This window comes from Cydia amplana, chromosome 20 (assembly GCF_948474715.1).
Source record: "Cydia amplana chromosome 20, ilCydAmpl1.1, whole genome shotgun sequence".
NCBI lineage: Eukaryota > Metazoa > Arthropoda > Insecta > Lepidoptera > Tortricidae > Cydia > Cydia amplana.
Genome location: NC_086088.1, coordinates 12,134,926 through 12,154,016, shown reverse-complemented (window position 1 = coordinate 12,154,016; position 19,091 = coordinate 12,134,926). Strand labels below are relative to the sequence as shown.

Here is a 19,091-nt window from a genome sequence, read left to right as displayed (position 1 = left end):
ACAATGTAGTAGCAGAGCTTAGACTTGTGAGAGAAAGTATATTTACCCGGACGGTAGATAGTGGAGGGTATTAGTTTGAGTGATTTATTTTCTACATAATATTTTGGCCACGCAACCCAAACCGAGAAAACGTTTTAATTTTTAAATTAAGGGAAAAATTTCAAAAAAGTCACCGCTTGGAACAAGATTCGAACTTGCGAACTTTTGGGACTAAAAATGTAATATTGACGCAGTACCTAATAATTTATGACACGAGAATAAAAATTGAACATGAAAACTTCTTTGTTTGGACAGATTTAATAGATGAGAGCAAATTTATGCTGACATGCCTGAATTCACAAAAAAAAGAGAGACACTCCATTGTTCCCATTTGATAAAATTTTCAACTAGAAATTCAACTTAAATACCAATGAATTATATTTTCTGAAAAACCTTAGGCTAATAACCTGTCATAACGCATGTAAATCTTGAAAAAATACTAATTTGATACCGTTGATACAAAAACATATCCTGTCACCGAGCATTCTTTATGAGCTGATTTTAATTGTGTTGTATTTTTTTGTCAGAATGCTATAAAATTCGGCGTTCCCTATTACAATAATTTGTACAGTATAAAATACCAAATTTTCCTGTGAGTTACGAAATCGTATGGAATTTTCGTAAATCATCGTAAAATTACATACATTTAAGTCAGTAAATATTCTTTATTGTGTACCAACCATAAACTCAAAAATCAATCACATCACAATAAAAACAACAAAATCATATAATATAAACAACACAAGAACAACACACAACAAATAAACAACTAGGAGTTTCGTGTTTATTTCGCCCAATGAGAAGCTCTTTAAAACTTCATCAAAATCTGACGAAAAAAAATTCGACAACAAGAAAATCGGCCCTTATAAATAAGTATAATTTTCATTTAGATAAGTAAACCTCTGTATTATTTATATTCTATGCCACCGCCAACCTAACTCAGTTAAGTTATTTCATTTGCAACTATTTCTAAGACGCTTTCCCCCGAGTATTATAAATTTAAACCCTAATTCAAAAGTGGTTAAGCCTCTTCAAACTTTAGGGCGCTTAAACCCTTTTAAAAACAACCCTCACACTTCAGCAACAATGTAACTGAATGCCTACATTTATTCTCGAAATGGCATTTTAGAGTTACCTGTAGCATTTGTATTCGTAAGTTGAGCGTTTGAAGGGTTAATTTTGTTTTCTAACTATTGAGAGGATTAAACTTTAAAGGTGGTAAAAGGTTGAGTGAATTTGGAATAAATAAAGTTTGAGAGTTTGTTAAGTGTTAACGTTTCCAGTTTATTTTGCTAATATTTAAAGTATCTTTGTTTTTAATTGTCGGTACATACACCTAAAAATCACATTACAACACCCTTATTTCTAACTAAATAAAGACGAATTTCGAATACCAGAACTGCAATGTTCGTAGTGCAATATTCATGATGCTTAAATGCGGTTAGCTGCGCTCTATTACAATATATTAAAGACTAATATATAATGTTGTAGCTGTATATGTTGTGGTAATGTTAAATTGCAATGTTGTTTGCGGTAATGCAGCTGCCGTCGGTCTTATTATTATGATATTAAGAGTATTTTTGGTGTAACTGAGCTTGTTTTGGGGGCGTCTTGTATGATAAAGTTGGTTGTGGACATCGCAATATGCATTCTCTTCTCTTAGATGCAACGGTACATAAAGTAGGTTACTAGAGATCCTATAGGTGCTATAGAAAGAGCAACGTTTTGGCAATATTAGGGAATAATAATTACAAAATCATAAACTGTTAATAGGTACTCTCTTAATGAAGTTGTATGCCCTATGCTACCAGTTTTAGGGCATCCATTTTAGGACAGAAAGTGTCCCATGTTTTATTAGGGTTCCGTACCCAAAGGGTAAAAACGAGACCCTATTACTAAGACTCCGCTGTCCGTCCGTCCGTCCGTCCGTCTGTCACCAGACTGTATCTCACGAACCGTGATAGCTAGACAGTTGAAATTTTCACAGATGATGTATTTCTGTTGCCGCTATAACAACAGATACTAAAAACAGAATAAAATAAAGATTTAAGTGGGGCTCCCATACAACAAACGTGATTTGTGACCGAAGTTAACCCCCTCACTGGGACTCACAAGATTTAAGGTGACCGTTTTCATGCTTGTTTTTTTTGCTTGTTTTGCTCTATTTTTTGTTGATGGTGCGGAACCCTCCGTGCGCGAGTCCGACTCGCACTTGGCCGGTTTATTTTATAAACTGTCCATTTCATGTTTAGTTAGGAGTTTTTAGACAATTCTGGATGATTACTTCTAGATGAAATTATTTCAAGACCGGGACGTGACTGACGTACTAGAAGGGAGGCCTATGCGCAGCAGTTGGGCGAGTAAGGGCTGATATAATGATGATGATGATGATGAAACAATTTGATGGAATTAGTTTTTCACTACTAAATTATAATGATCGAAGAAAGTTAAAAGGCATAGCTACAGTTAGTTAATCACTAAGTTGTGTTAAAATATTGTTCATAATGTCAATATCCAGAGAGGAAAATAAGGAACGTAGTAGAATGTATGAAGAAACGCTCGACCACACTCCTCTTAACGTTATGTTGATCTGTAGTAACACACGTCTGATACTGAGTCGCTACGGCCCAAATTGAGTTAGTATCACACGTGTGCTACTAGGGCGCTCCATGGATTAATAGGTAGCGAATTATCATTAGATAAGATGACAATGACACATCAAGCGAGTTTGCAGACACCGTTTACCAGCAACTAGTAGTCATTATAATGACGGCTATTATGACGTCACGGTCATCGGAATCATTAATGATGGTGTATAATTTCTATCGACGCAGAGTGGATCAGCTATGGAAAACCAGCTTCAGTGTAACTGCGTTATTTTTAATTATTTAGTTTTTTTTTTGGTAGAATTTAGTAATTTTGAAGAACTTCTTATTCTGGGCCGAATAAATAAGGAAATACCCTATTTGTGACAAAAATAGTATAATATAAATCATTTTCAGTTGTGTTACGAAAATACTGACTCAGAGGAAGAGTTTTTGGGGTTTTCCTATAGAATAGGGAACACTATATATAGCTGGTCAACCAAATCTTGTCAGTAAAAAAAGGCGCGAAATTCAAATTTTCTATGGGACGATATCCCTTCGCGGCTACATTTTTCAAATTTGCCTGATCTGGTTGACCAAGTATATCTACCAATTTTTTTCGAATTCTGAAGAATAAAAAAAATCGTTAACAAAAATATAAACCGGTCTTTATTCAAAAAACTATTTGAAATACAGTACCAGTCGCCATCAGATATATCGGAGCGGCCGAGGGGCTCAAAAATATCGGAACACGCAGTCTTACGCCTTGAAAATAGAGGGGTGTTCAGATATTTGTGAGCATCATGGCCGCTCCAATATATCTGTTGGTGACTGCCAGCACTTCAAATATAAATTTTATTCTTTTAGTACCGTTTGGTAACCAAAATTTCGTAACCAGCTACAGAATGGGAATCAATACTCCCAGTTTCAGCATTTCTTTATCGTTTCGAAGCTGGTTACCAATTTTTAGTTACCAAACGGCACAGAGAAGACATCCTCTAGACTGAGCATAGTAGCGCTACCCCCTCTGCCACAAATATACGGTAGTTTTACTCTATCTTCGAGTCAAAGTGTCTTTATATGACGTCCGTGTCTTTGAACGGACCAATCACGGCACGGGACTCGCTCACCTCGTCCCCCGCACCCCAGTATTTTTGGCAGCATCGGTTTCATGAAATAATTGCTCTAAACTCCGTCTAGAGGATTCTTAGTCTATGCCAAACGGTAAATACTAAAGGATTTTATTCTGGTTACAGAAGCGATTGCTCGCAATCGATGGGAACAATTTAATCATTAATTCTGTTTAAATGATTAATGACGCCGCCGATTGTCTTCGCCATTAACATTGTGTGGCTATAACTCTTCCCAAGACAGATATTTGAATTCAATGGATGATTGGCGGTAACTAGGTGGATCGGTTTTTTTTTTGTGACGTCACAAATATCGTTTGACGGAAAATGTTGCAACACGTTCTACTGACATGACTAGTCTTTAGAACGTCATGGAATTAGCTTATAAAAATCACGAAAATGCACACTTTAGGAATTGAAATCCTTTTGAAGTAGGTAGGTAATAATTTTGAAGATAGTTCTAAGCATCCAGTTTTTTTTACCGTAATATTTAACTATTTCGTTTTGTTTTGGTTGACATTAAATAAGGCCACATTAAAAATTTTCTAATGTCTGATGAAAATTCCTAAGAAAGACCATGTATGTGGTACGTAATTTCCACTTCGATCAAAAAGATTGGCAGATTGATTGATTGGATACCTCAAAAATATTGACACGAATAAAGGGTCTAGAATATATGTACTCAACCTTTAGGTAGGTATATATCACACCTTAAGGTAGTGTATAGTTTTTTCACACCACCTATTCGGAAAAGAGCTTTTTCTTCCCTGCTAGGAGGGATCATAGTGACACTTTTCTGTTCTAGCACACTATTTTTTAATTTTTTTCACATTATTTTTTTAGCTTAAATAATCTGTTTAAGCATCAGATTGTGTCAACACTAAGATTTTTTTATTTTCCTCATAGTTGATGTGAAAAGCAGTATATGTGTCACACGGTATCAAAATTATTTCGTCTTGGGCGTTAACACTTGAATCCCTCATTACGCTCAGGATTCAATGTACGCCCCTGACGGAAATATATCATTTTGATCCCTTGTAACACAAACTACTATTGCCTCTTTATCCGTAAGTAAACTGTCAAGTTTTCGGTGCTTGATATATAGCTACATATACAAAAGACATAATTATAGGCGAGCTTTTATTTTTTATCGTGCAATAATCGCCTTATACAATATCAAGCGATTCTCGCTCCAAAATGTAATTTAGATTTTCGTGTAAAATTGAAAAAAATTACAGACTAAACTCACCTGTGTGATACTCCAGTAGCGATCCAGCGAGATGAGGCACAAATTCATGATGGACGCCGTGCATAATAACACATCCATAGCCGAGTGGATCTCGCACCACCAGAACCCAAAGATCCAATACCCCATCAGCTCGTTCGCCAACGAAAACGGCATTATTATCAGTCCCAGAAAAAAGTCCGACACCGCCAAAGACGCGATAAACCAATTCTGTATGTTCTTCAACGCTTTCTCTGTCACTATAGCTATGATCACTAGCATATTCCCTACCACCACCATTATCATCAACACTGTCACAACCACTGACGCTAAAATTATGTGAAATGGACTGTATCCACTTGGATACCAGTCCTGCAACACCATGTGGCTGAGGGACTCGTTTGACGTCGCGTTCTCTGTCGCGTTTGACATCTGTAGCGCCAGGAAGTCTTCTTGGCTGATGCCCGTCGCGACCAGGAAGGTCGAGTTGAAAAACGTGCCGTTCAGGTCCGTCGGGACGGTGGTTTTCGCAACGAGAGCCGTCACATTAACCGCCGCCATCTTGGATTTCTTTCTCCTTGATGACGCCAGCTTTTTTAATTTGAACTATCTACCCGGTTAGAATTGATTTTTTTGGCCCCGTTGAAATTCAGAGGTGAAAATTAATTTATTGCCTATAGGAACGGAATATTATATTAACTTTTTATTTATATTTACACCGTTATTTTATACCCGTTTTTTTCCGAACTACGCGTGATTATACAATCGTTTCTAGCACTAACACATGTGTACGCTAAATTTTTATATACAAAACGAATTAAACAAGCGTTACCATATCTAATATTGCTTTAACACCGAAACGAACACATAAATCTTGTGAAAAAAAATAGACGCGCAAAAAATAATAAAAATATACACTCGCGATGGAGAGCACACTCAAACAAGCCCTAAGTCTATCTGTCCTAAATTAAAAAAGTTACTTTATACAGTCGAAGGACCTTCGTGACGTCATCGCGCGCTCTTCAATTTTCTGCGATCCCAAAATTTGTTTAAATCGGCCATTTTGTTTAAAAGTCAAGCGGCCATCTTGGTCACATCTCCTGCGGCGCGTCTCACTCGGCCATCGATTGTGTGGTAATGAAATATTGCGTGCTTGTCCTCGGCGTTAAGAACTGTAATTTTCTCTATTGTCAGGCGTCCTGTAACAAGGAGAGTAATTTGACACGTTAATAACAATTTCATTATAGGTTATTATGTGAAAATTCTCAAGATAAACGATTAAGGGCCGGCGTACACTGAGTATTATAGCTATGTTCATTTATAGCTGGTTTAAAGTAAACTTGGTTCAGAAGCATAATTTTGTGGAGCCATTTTGAAACAATGATAATCAGAAACTTTCCTTTCGAGTATTTTTTAGCATTACTTACCTACAATAGTTATAGGAAAACAAATGACGTATAATGTACCTACGGGTTTTAAGTTAATTATCTTCTTAAGTATTTTTATTTTAAATGTTGATTGTAATGTTGGTGTATATGTGTATAATTGACCCTTAATATTTATTTATTTATTTGAGTGTATAATGACCCAGAGCTATTTAATTATTTAAATTGAAAAAAGTCAAAAATTCCCTTTTTAGGGAACCAATTTGCCCATTTTTTAATTTGTTGTCGATTTTCCTTTTTCGCTGTCACATTTTGATAAAATTTGGTCCCTATTATGTACAATATAAGTGCAATTTCACCATACCTTCGACCTACAAAATCTTGCTCTAAGCTACGAAAACGTGTGGTATTTTTCTAACTCATAGGAAATATACTTATTTAGGTACATTCTTTTTCCAAACTTGGATTTTTTATTTATTCCACACAAACGGAGGAGCTTTTCAAACTTACTAAATGTTATCAAAATCTGACGATATAATTTTTTTACAAAAAATAAAAAATGCCCAAATAGGAGTAGGTACAATTTCAAAAATAAAGAACTCACCTACAACTTTCACAAAGGAGGCTCCCTTACCGAACCGTGTCAATAAAAAAAGTATAGACGAATCCGATAACAAAGCCGAAAAATCGTATTTTTCCCTTTGAAAATGATTACGAAAAATATTCATTTATTCGAGACCTAGTTACCGACAGAAAAAAGCGAACGTCACGAAATTACTTGCAAATCTGAATTTATTCTGCCGCAACACTTTATTTCTTTAAAAAATACCTTTTTGTCTCTTCTCTGATACTTTTTGGGGTTCCCGTTCGTCGAAATACGAGAAAAAGCGTTTGATAACAAAAAAAACAAAAAGTGATAAATTTTACTAAGCTTGTCGTATTTTTAAGTCGACTTGTACTGTTCTCATTAACAAATTTGGTCTTGACAAACTGTTTTCAGTGACACGGGGCGTATTCTGATTGTATTAGAAGGTTATTTATGTGATCTGGATGTTTTATAAATCTGTCAGTGCCAATAGTGACATTTCTTCAACTACGACAGATCATATTCATAACAAATCAAGATCAAATTCATAACCATATGATCATAAGCTCTGTCAGTGTCAACAGTGATATTTGTGTTTGAAGAAACATCACTTTTGCCACTGACAGATCATATAAATATCAATATCAAAATCATAAGCTATCACTACATACAAAATGCGCCTCCGTCGCGTCGCTCGGTCGACTAAACAAACCACGAAAATAATTTACGGCATTTCACAAATTATTTGCAAGACCCTAGGTCGTGTAATTGTAATTTCTGAACTAACTGCCGTATTCGAACTTCAAGATATTCACAAGAGACGACACGTACTAGATATATTCTAAATACGTTAGGTATAGTTTAGACATCAACTAGTTCTCTTTTGCAGCGCAATTCGGGCAACCAATGTCACTTTTACGTTAGACAGAGTTAGATATCTATTAGATGTGAATTGGATCTCTAAGTCATGTCTTGTGGAAATCGTTCAAGAGTATCTCCAGAATCGCGGAAATGTCAAATTTGACAGGTTAGATCTTAAACATATCGTTACCGTATCTTGATGATTTCTAAAAGATATCTAATAGATGTCTATTTCAAAATCCGAATCGGACCCTAAGAATGGAACCAGATAAATCCATCACGTTTCACTCCTCACTCCTACGTCACGCCATTTTTATCTAAAGTCAAACTCATTAGGAATCGAAATCCTGGTTGCTTAATTACGAAAGAATGGACCAAGTTTCAATTATTTTTTATTCATTTCTTGTTCTGATAAGTTTGTGAAGTTTTGTATTAATGATACAAGTTTTTAATTGGAGGATGATCTTCGGAATCTGTGATGAGTGGATTTTTTAGATGGACTTCTGCCGCGATATTGGTTTTATCATTTAATCATAAGTACTTGCTTATTATCTATCTTGTTTACTTAGGACTTAGGTATAGGTCATAATTTATCGTTATATAAATATTATATAGGATATTATTGCACAAATTGACTAAGTCCCACGTAAGCTCAATAAGGGTCGTGTTGTGGGTACTAGACGACGATATATATAATATATAAATACTTTAATATAAAGAAAAACACTCAAATCTCAGGAACAAATATCCCTCCTCAATATTATCACACATCAACATGATATATTTTTTGACATCCTTAATCGGCCAAATGAGATCAAAAATCAAATTATCCTTAAAAATAGAAAGATTCACAATATTTCCTTCTTGTTAAAATGAAATCAGATATAATAAGTTTTTGGCAAAAATTAAATTTTTGGTACAAGCTTTTATCGCTGACTGTACTTTTCTTACGACAGACAACTAATACTCATCGAGACAATTCTAAAAACCCCTAACACAATTAGGTTGCGTTGTTTCATCACAGAGTTGCTATGGCCACCTCCTGTCTCCAACATCAGATCAGTTCGACAGTACCATATTATTGTATTGTCATCAGAACTAAATACAGCTGCCAATTTTCATGACGCTACGATCCTTGGAAGATGGTTAAATTAGTTACCTTAGATTCCATTACATAGTTACATACAGGTCGACCTAATAAAAGCTTGTTAAAAATAAAAATAGACAACCCCTTTTGTTATTCAGTGTTAAAGAAAGTGACTAAAGGGGTCGCCAACATTTCTCTTATTTAATATCGTAATACCGATAGTTAATACTTTCATTTCATACACAAATAGCGAGAAAGCCCCATTGTGTTCGACTCACAAAGTGATAACAAAAGAAATTATTAGGCTAATTTGTGACTCATAATAATGCTCATGTTTCATGTCTCAGTCACTATTGTTACATTTTGATATCGGATTATACGGATTGAATTATAATTTTACATCGTATAATTTAGGGATTAGGGATCATGAAAATTTGATAATCTTAGACTTAGAGCATAAATTATTGATGTACATGGGCGTAGGCAGGTGCACCCCCGCCCCCCCCCCCCCCCTGCCTGCTCAATGCTGCTGCATGGAACTCAAATTTTACATATTACATGCCCCTCTGTGGCCTCTGCCCCCCTCCCCCCAGGTCTATCAACTCACCACCCCCTAGTTCACTGGCTGGCTACGCCCTCGTTGATGTAAACATAACACTCAAGACACAAAAGTAAAATACATATGTATTTAATGAATGTCGTGGAGGTCGGTTCTGATTTAACAATATTAATTCTGTATTAAAAATAATACTTATAGTAGGTACCTACCAGGGATTAATTATATAACAAATTGTATTGTATTGTTGTGTGGTTGTTATTGTTTAGTATTTACTAATTATTTTATTTTATTTCAACTCATCTCATCGATCATTTAAAATTAAGAAACTAACGGCCAGATTCAGACAATGCTTTTAAGAAGTAACAACGGTACGATACCGATCTTTCAGTGTCAATAGTGACATTTATTTAACACTGACAGATCGTTATTGTACCGCTGTGACTTCTTATAAGCATTGTTTGAATCGGGCCTTATGGAGTGCAAGGAAAGTTTTTACACCGTAAAATATTTCAATTTTGTCGATCCCTGAAATAAAATAAAATAAAATGTAATGAAATATTATTATATCTATTGTATTTATATTGAATTTTATGTAATAATAAGCTTTAGATTTTATGTTACAAAACTGGTAAAGTTCAAATAAGGTCTTTTATCGTCCAAAATGCAATTATGGTTTGATCTTTCATCGCTAATGTATTCCAAATTTCCTCTAAAACTCTAACTAACCGAGATTATAATAAATCCCTTATGCATTTGCTTATTCCCCATACTGCCCTTTGCCAAGTCAACCCCATATAATATCATCACATAACTCATACATATGCAGGCGTCTTAACGACGTACATACATAGATACATACATAGGAATCTCGAAATTAGCATCGCCCGGCCTTTCTCGCTTGACCGAACCTAAATACCACATGTCGACTTCCAAACTACTAATCTGTGGTCCTACTTTTGATCAACACTCCCTTATCCAAAAACAAACCCTCTACCCTCGAAATATAGTCCAATTTCCTTAATACGAAATGCTAATCTTTCATAGAAGGTTGTAGCTTTCCGCCTAGGACAGGGCATTCTAATTTGTTTCTTATCAACATTAGATAGAATTCATATTTGTAAAGCTAAGAAAACGCTATATCATTTCCTGTTTTGCTGATATCGTACGCTTTAAACATGGACCATGTTTTATATGTGATAAGGTATAATTTAGATTGATGAGGGTTTCTAGGTTTAACTATTGGTGCCTATTCGATTGAAATTGTTTGAAATATCTAGTCTAACTTGTGGGTATTTCTGTGGTCAAAGCCGTGGAACTTAGGTAGGCATTTAGAATGTCCCTGCCTGGTTTGGTACTAGGTATGGGCAAAACTTGCCCAAATGATCAAAGGGTATAGATTTGAGTCAAGCATTTATATGTTACAAAGGTAATAATGTTTAGGTTTTTTAGGTGACGATATAAATATTTTTGAGAAAGTGACCGGGATATAATTATTTCTTCGGCTTATTTTGAAAAATCTCAGACAAATCAGTCTAGTTTTACAGTAAGCTCAATAAAGCTTGTGTTGTGGATACTAGACGAACAAACTAAATCAATTATGAAAATAAAAACAAGTTGAACTTGAGATACCTAAATTAGTAATTAATATCCAATCGGTTGTCATGTACAAGAGGCCAATTTGAGTCAACAGTTTGATGTCGATATGATATCATTTTGTTATCATTCGCCCGTGCATCTCGCTCGCGCTAAAACATGTCCAAACAAAATAAAAGTCAATAAAAAAAAATCCGTTCGAATTGGAAACATCTCAATTATTATTTAATAATTATATAAAATTAAATTATATAATTAATATAATCATTATAATATAATTAATATAAAATATAATTAATATAATTATATTATATAAAATTAAAAATTCCATACAATATTGTATGGAATTTTTAATTTTCTGAAATATAGATATATATATTTTTTTATTTGAACAGCCCAGATCTTTTGGTTATTAAATGATGTTGATCTAAAAGGTTCACCGCGCCTGTTTTAATATGAAAATAAATTAGATTTTAATGAAAAAAACCATTGATATAGCACAAAGTGGCCAAAACTTTTCTAAACAGTTATATGTATTTATAAAAAGGTTCACCACGCCTGGATTAATATGAAAATAATTTAGATCTTTGATTTGATAAAATATCTTGTACTTGTAACACAAAGTGGCTAAAATTCGTCTAAACAGTTATATTTACAAATTTCCTTATTTCCACAAAAAGGCATGTTTAATTCCGGCCGGCTCAACCCTCAAATGGCGAACCTGACGCTAGCTTTAACTTTAACCCTTCCGACATGTCGGGTAGATAAGCCTGGAAACCCGACAGCTCTAATAACGGCGAATACTATTTTCAAAAGAATTTTCCTTGTTTTTGTTGTTGTGTGGCGGTTTGCTTAACAAGCGGAGCGATTAGCGGATAAGTATGTTTTCATTGACAAAAAGTCAATATGAATGGACTGGAAGCAGCTTAACCCTTTGCCGCATACATGGCGGATATGATATTCAACTCTATTGACAGCTATTAAAGTTCAATTTTAAACAACTATGTTTTATTATATTAAGGGGTTGTTTAATTTTGCGACAAACACTTGTGTAGCCGAGTGATAAGTTGCTTTCATAACACAAGAGCAGACGATTCAATGGAGCCGCGCCGACCACGCCGCGCCGTTCTGTCGCCAATATATTATACATAGTGTGTAGTTTTTAAGTTTATGAAATTTATATGTACCTATTATGTTAGTCTATAAAGTAGGTATATGTAAAATGGACTGTGTTGCCTGAATCAATTTTAAAATAAAAAAATAAAAGAGATCGTGGGTTTAAAGTTTAAATGTCGTGGACAGATTAATGGCGGTACAAAAGCTAATCACCGTTTACTACTTGACTGACAACACATCATTCGACGTAATTTATACTTAAGATGGTCAAAATTTATATCAAATAATGTTTTACATAAGTAACTTTTAATTATCCAGTGCTTACGCCATTGATATCAAAAATCCCAAGGAATTAGGTTGCATAACTGACCTCCAGACTCTTAAAATACAACCAAGCAAGTGCTACTTTAAGAAGAACTTTGTGATTTCTTTGAATGGTACAAAATGATGCGTCGAAAACCACTCTAATTTTAGTTGTCTGCTTTTCTCATGATAGGCTACATGGTGCGGAGTAATAGGCTACATAAAACCACCCTAATGCTAGAAATCCGCTTTCTTCGTCACTAAAGCGTCCCCCTCACTCATATATCCGTGGCCGCTATCCAGCCTGTCAGACGCACGGAGCGCAGCACAAGACGAATGAGCAGAGCCTTCTGACATTCATACACCGTTTACTGTTTGACTGAAAAATAATTACTAGCATAATTTGAACTCTCAATTAGTCAGGGTCAAAATGTATTCCTCATTTAGGTTTCGGGTCACTGCACTTTGCTCTCAACAATAGCTCTTTCATTAGTGGCTTTAATTTTAGGGAGAGCGATACCATGCAGGCAGGGTGCGTAGCCAACTTTACAATCGCTTATACTGTTGACGGTTGTTTAAAATCTTACTCTTTTTTGTAAGCCCCAAGATCCAGGCTCAGCCTAGTTTGGGGCTTACTGGACACCTTTTGTGCATGCTTTCTTTGTTACTATTAATAAAATTTATTCTTATCCGCATTTTAGTTTTGACAGTTTTGTCGTAATGGACTGCGTCAAAGATCACTACTAAAATGTGCATGTCGGACAGTTTACGCTTTAACTTTTTATGTATTTTAATGTTTAGAGTAGGTACTAAAATATTATTATTACGTATGTAAAATATGTGTTATTGGTGCAATAAAGAATATTTACTTACTAACTTACTTAATTTATTTGTTACATTTAGAACGTGCAATCCATATAAAAACATTTTAAATAAGGTGCATGGGGCCAATTTTGACTACGGGGAAATTTCAACTCCCCTTGAAATTTTTCCGCATTCGAAAATGCCCCCCTGCACCTTTTAGAAGAAACTTTTAGAAGATACAGTGAAATCTAGATACAAAAAACTTCAAATATTCAAAATATTCCATTTGACATCAAACGCTCCAAATACTTTGGATTTAGATGGTTACGGAATGAGAGGCAATTCAAAAGGCAACCGTACCAAATATCTTAACACACGCATTCCCTCTCCGAAATTCAGCTAATCTTACGATTTCAGAGCTAAAGAAAAAACTATTAACAGCCCCAACACAGTATTTCATTCTGAACCTTATGAGGAACATTCAAAATACATTATCGCACAAAACTCGTCACAACACCAGCACAATATTAGATTAGTTTTGACCTTTGAAGATGTTTCGAGCATAGTTGAATAAGGGTTCCTTAATAGGAACACTTACAGCTATTTGGGTTCGGTTTGGAGTTTGGAGCAAACAAGAGTTGTCAAAGGAATATACACCTTAGTGCGCAGCTTATAAGGTTTAGAGTTTGGAGGTTGCATCGCTCAAGATATGAGTAGTTTAGTTGAACTGTTAGTTGAAACCTAGATGCTGAAGTTTATAGGTAATTATTAATTTGAGCTCTGAGAACAGGTTACAATTGATTTCCAACCTTAAGGCTGCGGTATCGATATAATACACATTACTACCCCTTTTCGTATTTTCTACTAATTTATTCGCTGTAGTAGTAGATTTCTTTTACAGGTGCCAGCAAACTTCTTGCACAAGTGACCTTGCCTGTAAGTTCGTTTAATCCTATCATTAATTGCGGGACAGAGATGGAAACACAGTAGCGGTACTGATATAGATAGCGGTAGTTCTGCTACTGGATGCTAGATATCGACTACGAAAATAATAGGCGTTTTGGCACCAAAACTGATGTATGGAGTGAGTACTCTATGCTTATCATATTTCTCTATCTCGGTACGGGTGTCATTCTGAATCCCTAACAACGTTTGTCCTAAAGTCACTTGCCCTAACTTGTTTGTCCTAATGGGCACATGCCCTAACGATCAATTGTCATAACGATTATTTTCCATAATGTAAGGTTCTGAAAAATGGTTAGGTTTTAGAACTTGCTGCCACAAAAGTGGGTTAGGTTAGGGTTAGAACTGCGACCCTCGCAAAAAAAGAAAATTAGCTTAATAACATTAGGATAAGCAATCAATAATTAGGGAAACCAAAATTAGGGATTTTAGTGTTAGGACAAACAATATAATATAATATAATTCAGATATAGATATAGATTCTCTCGGTACTCGGTACATTACTCGCGGCGCTTGTTAAGAACGTTTTGGACTTTTGTGCTTTATAGTTTGAACGCTTTGTTGAGTAACTTTCCTTATTCACAAAGTAAAAGTAGCTATGGAAACACCTTTTACTCTTTAATCTGTAGGAATTTTAAATGCATCGTCAACCAGAAGCGGTAACATATGTTACAGCGGTAACGATAGTATATACTCGTACATTCATAGTTATAAAACTTGAAATTACTAACAGATTCCTTTCAAAAGACAACGTCCAATTAAAATACATTTTTAAACAGCAGTTAACTATGTCATTTGATACAAAGGTGTCACAGTCAGAAAAATAAATATTTTGTCCCACACAAAGCCTTAGCCGACTACGAACGCTAATTAAGGGAACAATAGAAATATGTTGGCGGAAACGGAAATAGAATCCGTGAGGTAAACGCTGAATCAAATGCTCATTTACGTTAAAGGGTGCTTAACGATTATTGCCGTGTCTTCTTTGGTGCTGAAATCATCTATGAATATCGGATGAATAGATATTTTTATTAAAAACCTTTCATTTACTTAAAATAGGGTTGGTGAGTAGCTGAAAATGAGCAATTTATCACAATACATTGGAAACTCAAAAAACATATGGGATTAATAAAAAGTACAAGACCTTAAAGATTAAAAAAAAAACTTACAAATAGGAAAAAAAAAATGGTACCATACGATTTCTTAGATTTTATTAAAATAAAATATTGTAGAGTAACAATATACATAAACGCAATATTTCACCGACAAAATCGCAATTTCCTTGTTTGCCATACCATCGAAACGTCTTCTAACGTTACATGGTGAAGTTACTATGTATTGACATTTTGTTCGAAGCGTTTCGTCAGTGAAGTGCGGGTGCCAGACTTTGACCATCATTTGTGACTTTTGTATTGCTTTAAGACAGCGGTCGGCAACCTGCGGCCCGCGAGCCTCCCTGGCTATTTTGTATGTAATATTGACAAACGACAATGTCTGACAAAGTCATAAATATTAACAAAGTACGGGCCGCGTCAACATCGTTAACTTGGCTGCTAAAAGGTTGCCGACCGCTGCTTTAAGACAATGGGTCCCATAGAGACATTTGACCCATAGACACTGATACCATTCATAAAATATTGTCAAATACCCTATTCAAAACAACTTGCATAAGACCTTCATGGGTTCATACTAACTAACATCAACAGTTAAGACGGCTAAGCATATAGGAACCTGGAGGTCCCGGGTTCGAATCCAGTTATAGGCATTTATTTCTGTGTTTATCACGAATACTAATTGCTGGTTATTGATGTTTTCTATGAGTTATGGATGGTATAGTTACTTTATAGGTATATTAATCATTTAAACATTTTTTTTATAATAACATTTTTGAATTGAAATTGACATCTGAAAATAAGAAATGTTGTAACGTTCATTACTGCGTTTTGGTAAGATACGTTAACTTAAAATAATAATCAAATTGAATTGCAATTAAAATTAAGTAATCTCAAGTATCGAACCATAAAATCACAGATACCTACCTAGTTAAAATGCATAAAGTAAACACGAAACTGAGCATAAAACAGCGCAAACAACTCTCGAATGACGAGTGCTATAAATAAAGTTGTTCGTCCATTAAACAGCGCTTGTTAAATGCAGCGCCGGTGTTTCAGCGCATGGAGAGCTACTGCGTCAGGTTAAATATACTTCGAAATAAATATAAATAATAATAAGTTTTTCGCCAACATTTTATTTTTGGTAAGTACAAGCTTTTATCGCTGACTCTACTTTTCTTTCCACATGCAACTAATACCCATCGAGACAATTCTAAAAACTCCAAACACAGTTAGGTTGCCTTGTTTTATCACAGAGTTCCTATGGCCACCTCCTGTCTCCATCATCAGATCAGCTCGATGGTACCAAATTTTCAGCTTCATTGGAAGTCGGGAAGTGGGTCAAATTTAACATGCAAGATTTGACCCTTACAAACAGTTATATAACTACATACTTACATAGGTACATTGCAAGTTAAATAAAAGCTTGTAATAATAAAATAAAATAAAACATTGGGCATTCTTACATAAATTGATTCTGAGCGTTCAGTTTCGTGCCAGTTAACTGAAGAGCTATATCTTATGCGTAATCATAATCAAAGATCAAACAACAGGGGCCTATTGCATAACAACTTGTAACTAATAATATTAGCGGAATTCTCTTTCCAATTCCTTTGATTAGAAAGAGACTTTTATATTATTAGTTACAAATTGTTATGCAATCGGCCCTTGCTCATCTAAATACTAATGTAAGCGTTCGGAATAAGTTCAGTTCTTGTTAAATGCAGTTTTTTCTCGTTTTGGGCTCAAACTTTTTTGTTTATATCTAAGTAAAATTCGAAATTTTAAATTCATTTAGGCCTTAGGAGCCTCAATTGATGGCTTGAAAGGTCAAACGTTTTTTAAATTAAAATAAAAGGCCTAGATTTTTGAGACGAGCAATCAACGGCAGAGTAATGACTACCTATTTTTCCCTCCAGATCCTCTTTTACCGGCCTCTTAGCCTTGTCGGTCGGGTCACGGGTTCGAATCCCTGAAAAGGTATTTATTTTTATGTTTATCAGAAATATATATATGAAGGGTACACGGATAGAACATATCTAGTTTTTTTTTTAAATGAGGTTTTAATCTCAAAATGTGGAGCATTCAATGAATTATGTGTTACAGCTTCTGTTACCTCTGTAATTATAAATACAACTCCTTTTTTTCTCACTTTATAAACACCCAATCACAAAAATTGTATGGTTAATTATGTACATCGTTCCTTACAAACCGCGATAACTCAAAATGTTGTTAGAGTGACTGGACATGATCTTTCCGTGTACCTACCCTTCATATGTTCTGATGTGCTTTTTATCTATTACAATATTGTGTAACCATAAGCGGATTTTATATAATTTGTCACAAGTCATCATAATTCTAGTTACAACTAAGCTACCTATTACACTTTATTATTTTTCGTCCCTGACCTTGGATTACATAATAAAATTAACGGCACTTAGGATAGTGGGGCACAATCTCATTTACTAAGAGACTAAGACGATATTGAGCTGCCAGAAACCAAAGTGTCATAAGTCACACAGAAACAAGCGTTAAAAAGTACATTTTGGTATAAAATGGGTGGAAAAATGACCAAGAAACTTGATAGACCTAATCCGCGCCTATGGATTTTATTCTAGAGATCAAGAGAGCGCATGGGGACGGGGAAAAATACTAGGTATACTACGTAACTGGGGACTAGGGAACGGGGATAAATACTCGGTAAGTATCTCGTAATTGTAAAATTTCAGGCATTATCCTTGTTAAGGATATAGTGCAATAGTATTGAAAAGTAAGTACCTAGTCTGACTCATCACTAAATCATTAGACAACCTCATGAAGTAACTGAATGTTAAAGTTCTTAATAGTATTTAGTCCGCCTCTTTTTCGATAAGTTTTAATATTTAATTATAATAAAATAACGCAAATTTCCCAATTGACCTGTCTTATAAATTTAAAACAATAATTTCAGAGAGAATTAAAATATTTTTATTTTTAGGTAAACGCAAACTTTTGCACTATTTAAGTACAACGTTATTGTGTTATTTTATTAATACTACAGAAATAATACCATGAGGCCAAATCAAATTTATACTTTGATGTCAAAATGTTTCCATTTTCATATCAAAATGTAATTTAGAAGTGGCCTCCCAGAAAAGTGACAATACTTGGAACAATTTATTTTATTACTTTTGTCAAAATGAGGTAAGTTCAACGTTGGTTAAAGAAGATAATATTAAAACTCAAATCTCATTCAGTTAATCAAAACAACCTTCAAGTCATATCTCCATGGGACGGAAAAGCAAAAGCGATGAAAAACACAATTCCCTTTCCAGGAAATTATGGCCCAAGTGTTTTTAAACTACAAAGGGCTCCTTAATTGACTTTCAAAATCACCAGCCCAAAAATTCCTAATTAAATTGGGTCTTTGGGGGTTTGGGGGATTAGCTACTGTACGAAGTTGCTTGAAAAAAGATTTTTGTGCTGAGTATAAAGGGTACACGGAAAAACATGTCTAGTCACTCTGACAACATCGATGATAAATGAACTCATATAATAGTGATCGAATTTCACATCAGGAAAGTTCGTTTAATCTATTATCGCGGTTTGAAAGGAACGATGTACATAATTAACCATATTATTTTCGTGTATAGGTGTTTTTAAAGTGACAAAAAAGGAGTTATATAGCTGGTCAACCAAATCTTGTCAGTAAAAAAAGGCGCGAAATTCAAATTTTCTATGGGACGATATCCCTTCGCGCCTAC

General features: G+C 34.7%; 1 protein-coding gene across 2 annotated transcripts in view; it reads right to left on the bottom strand.

Annotated features, from left to right (window-relative positions):
• Positions 1 to 19,091, bottom strand: part of LOC134657451 (alpha-2 adrenergic receptor) — a 547,428-nt gene that overhangs the window by 386,090 nt on the left and 142,247 nt on the right. For both annotated transcript variants that reach the window (XM_063513009.1, XM_063513010.1), the window contains exon 3: positions 5,004 to 6,178. In XM_063513009.1, coding sequence (XP_063369079.1) covers positions 5,004 to 5,540 — 537 coding nt within the window. In that variant the 5' untranslated portion in view covers positions 5,541 to 6,178. The remainder of the gene's footprint in view (positions 1 to 5,003; positions 6,179 to 19,091) is intronic.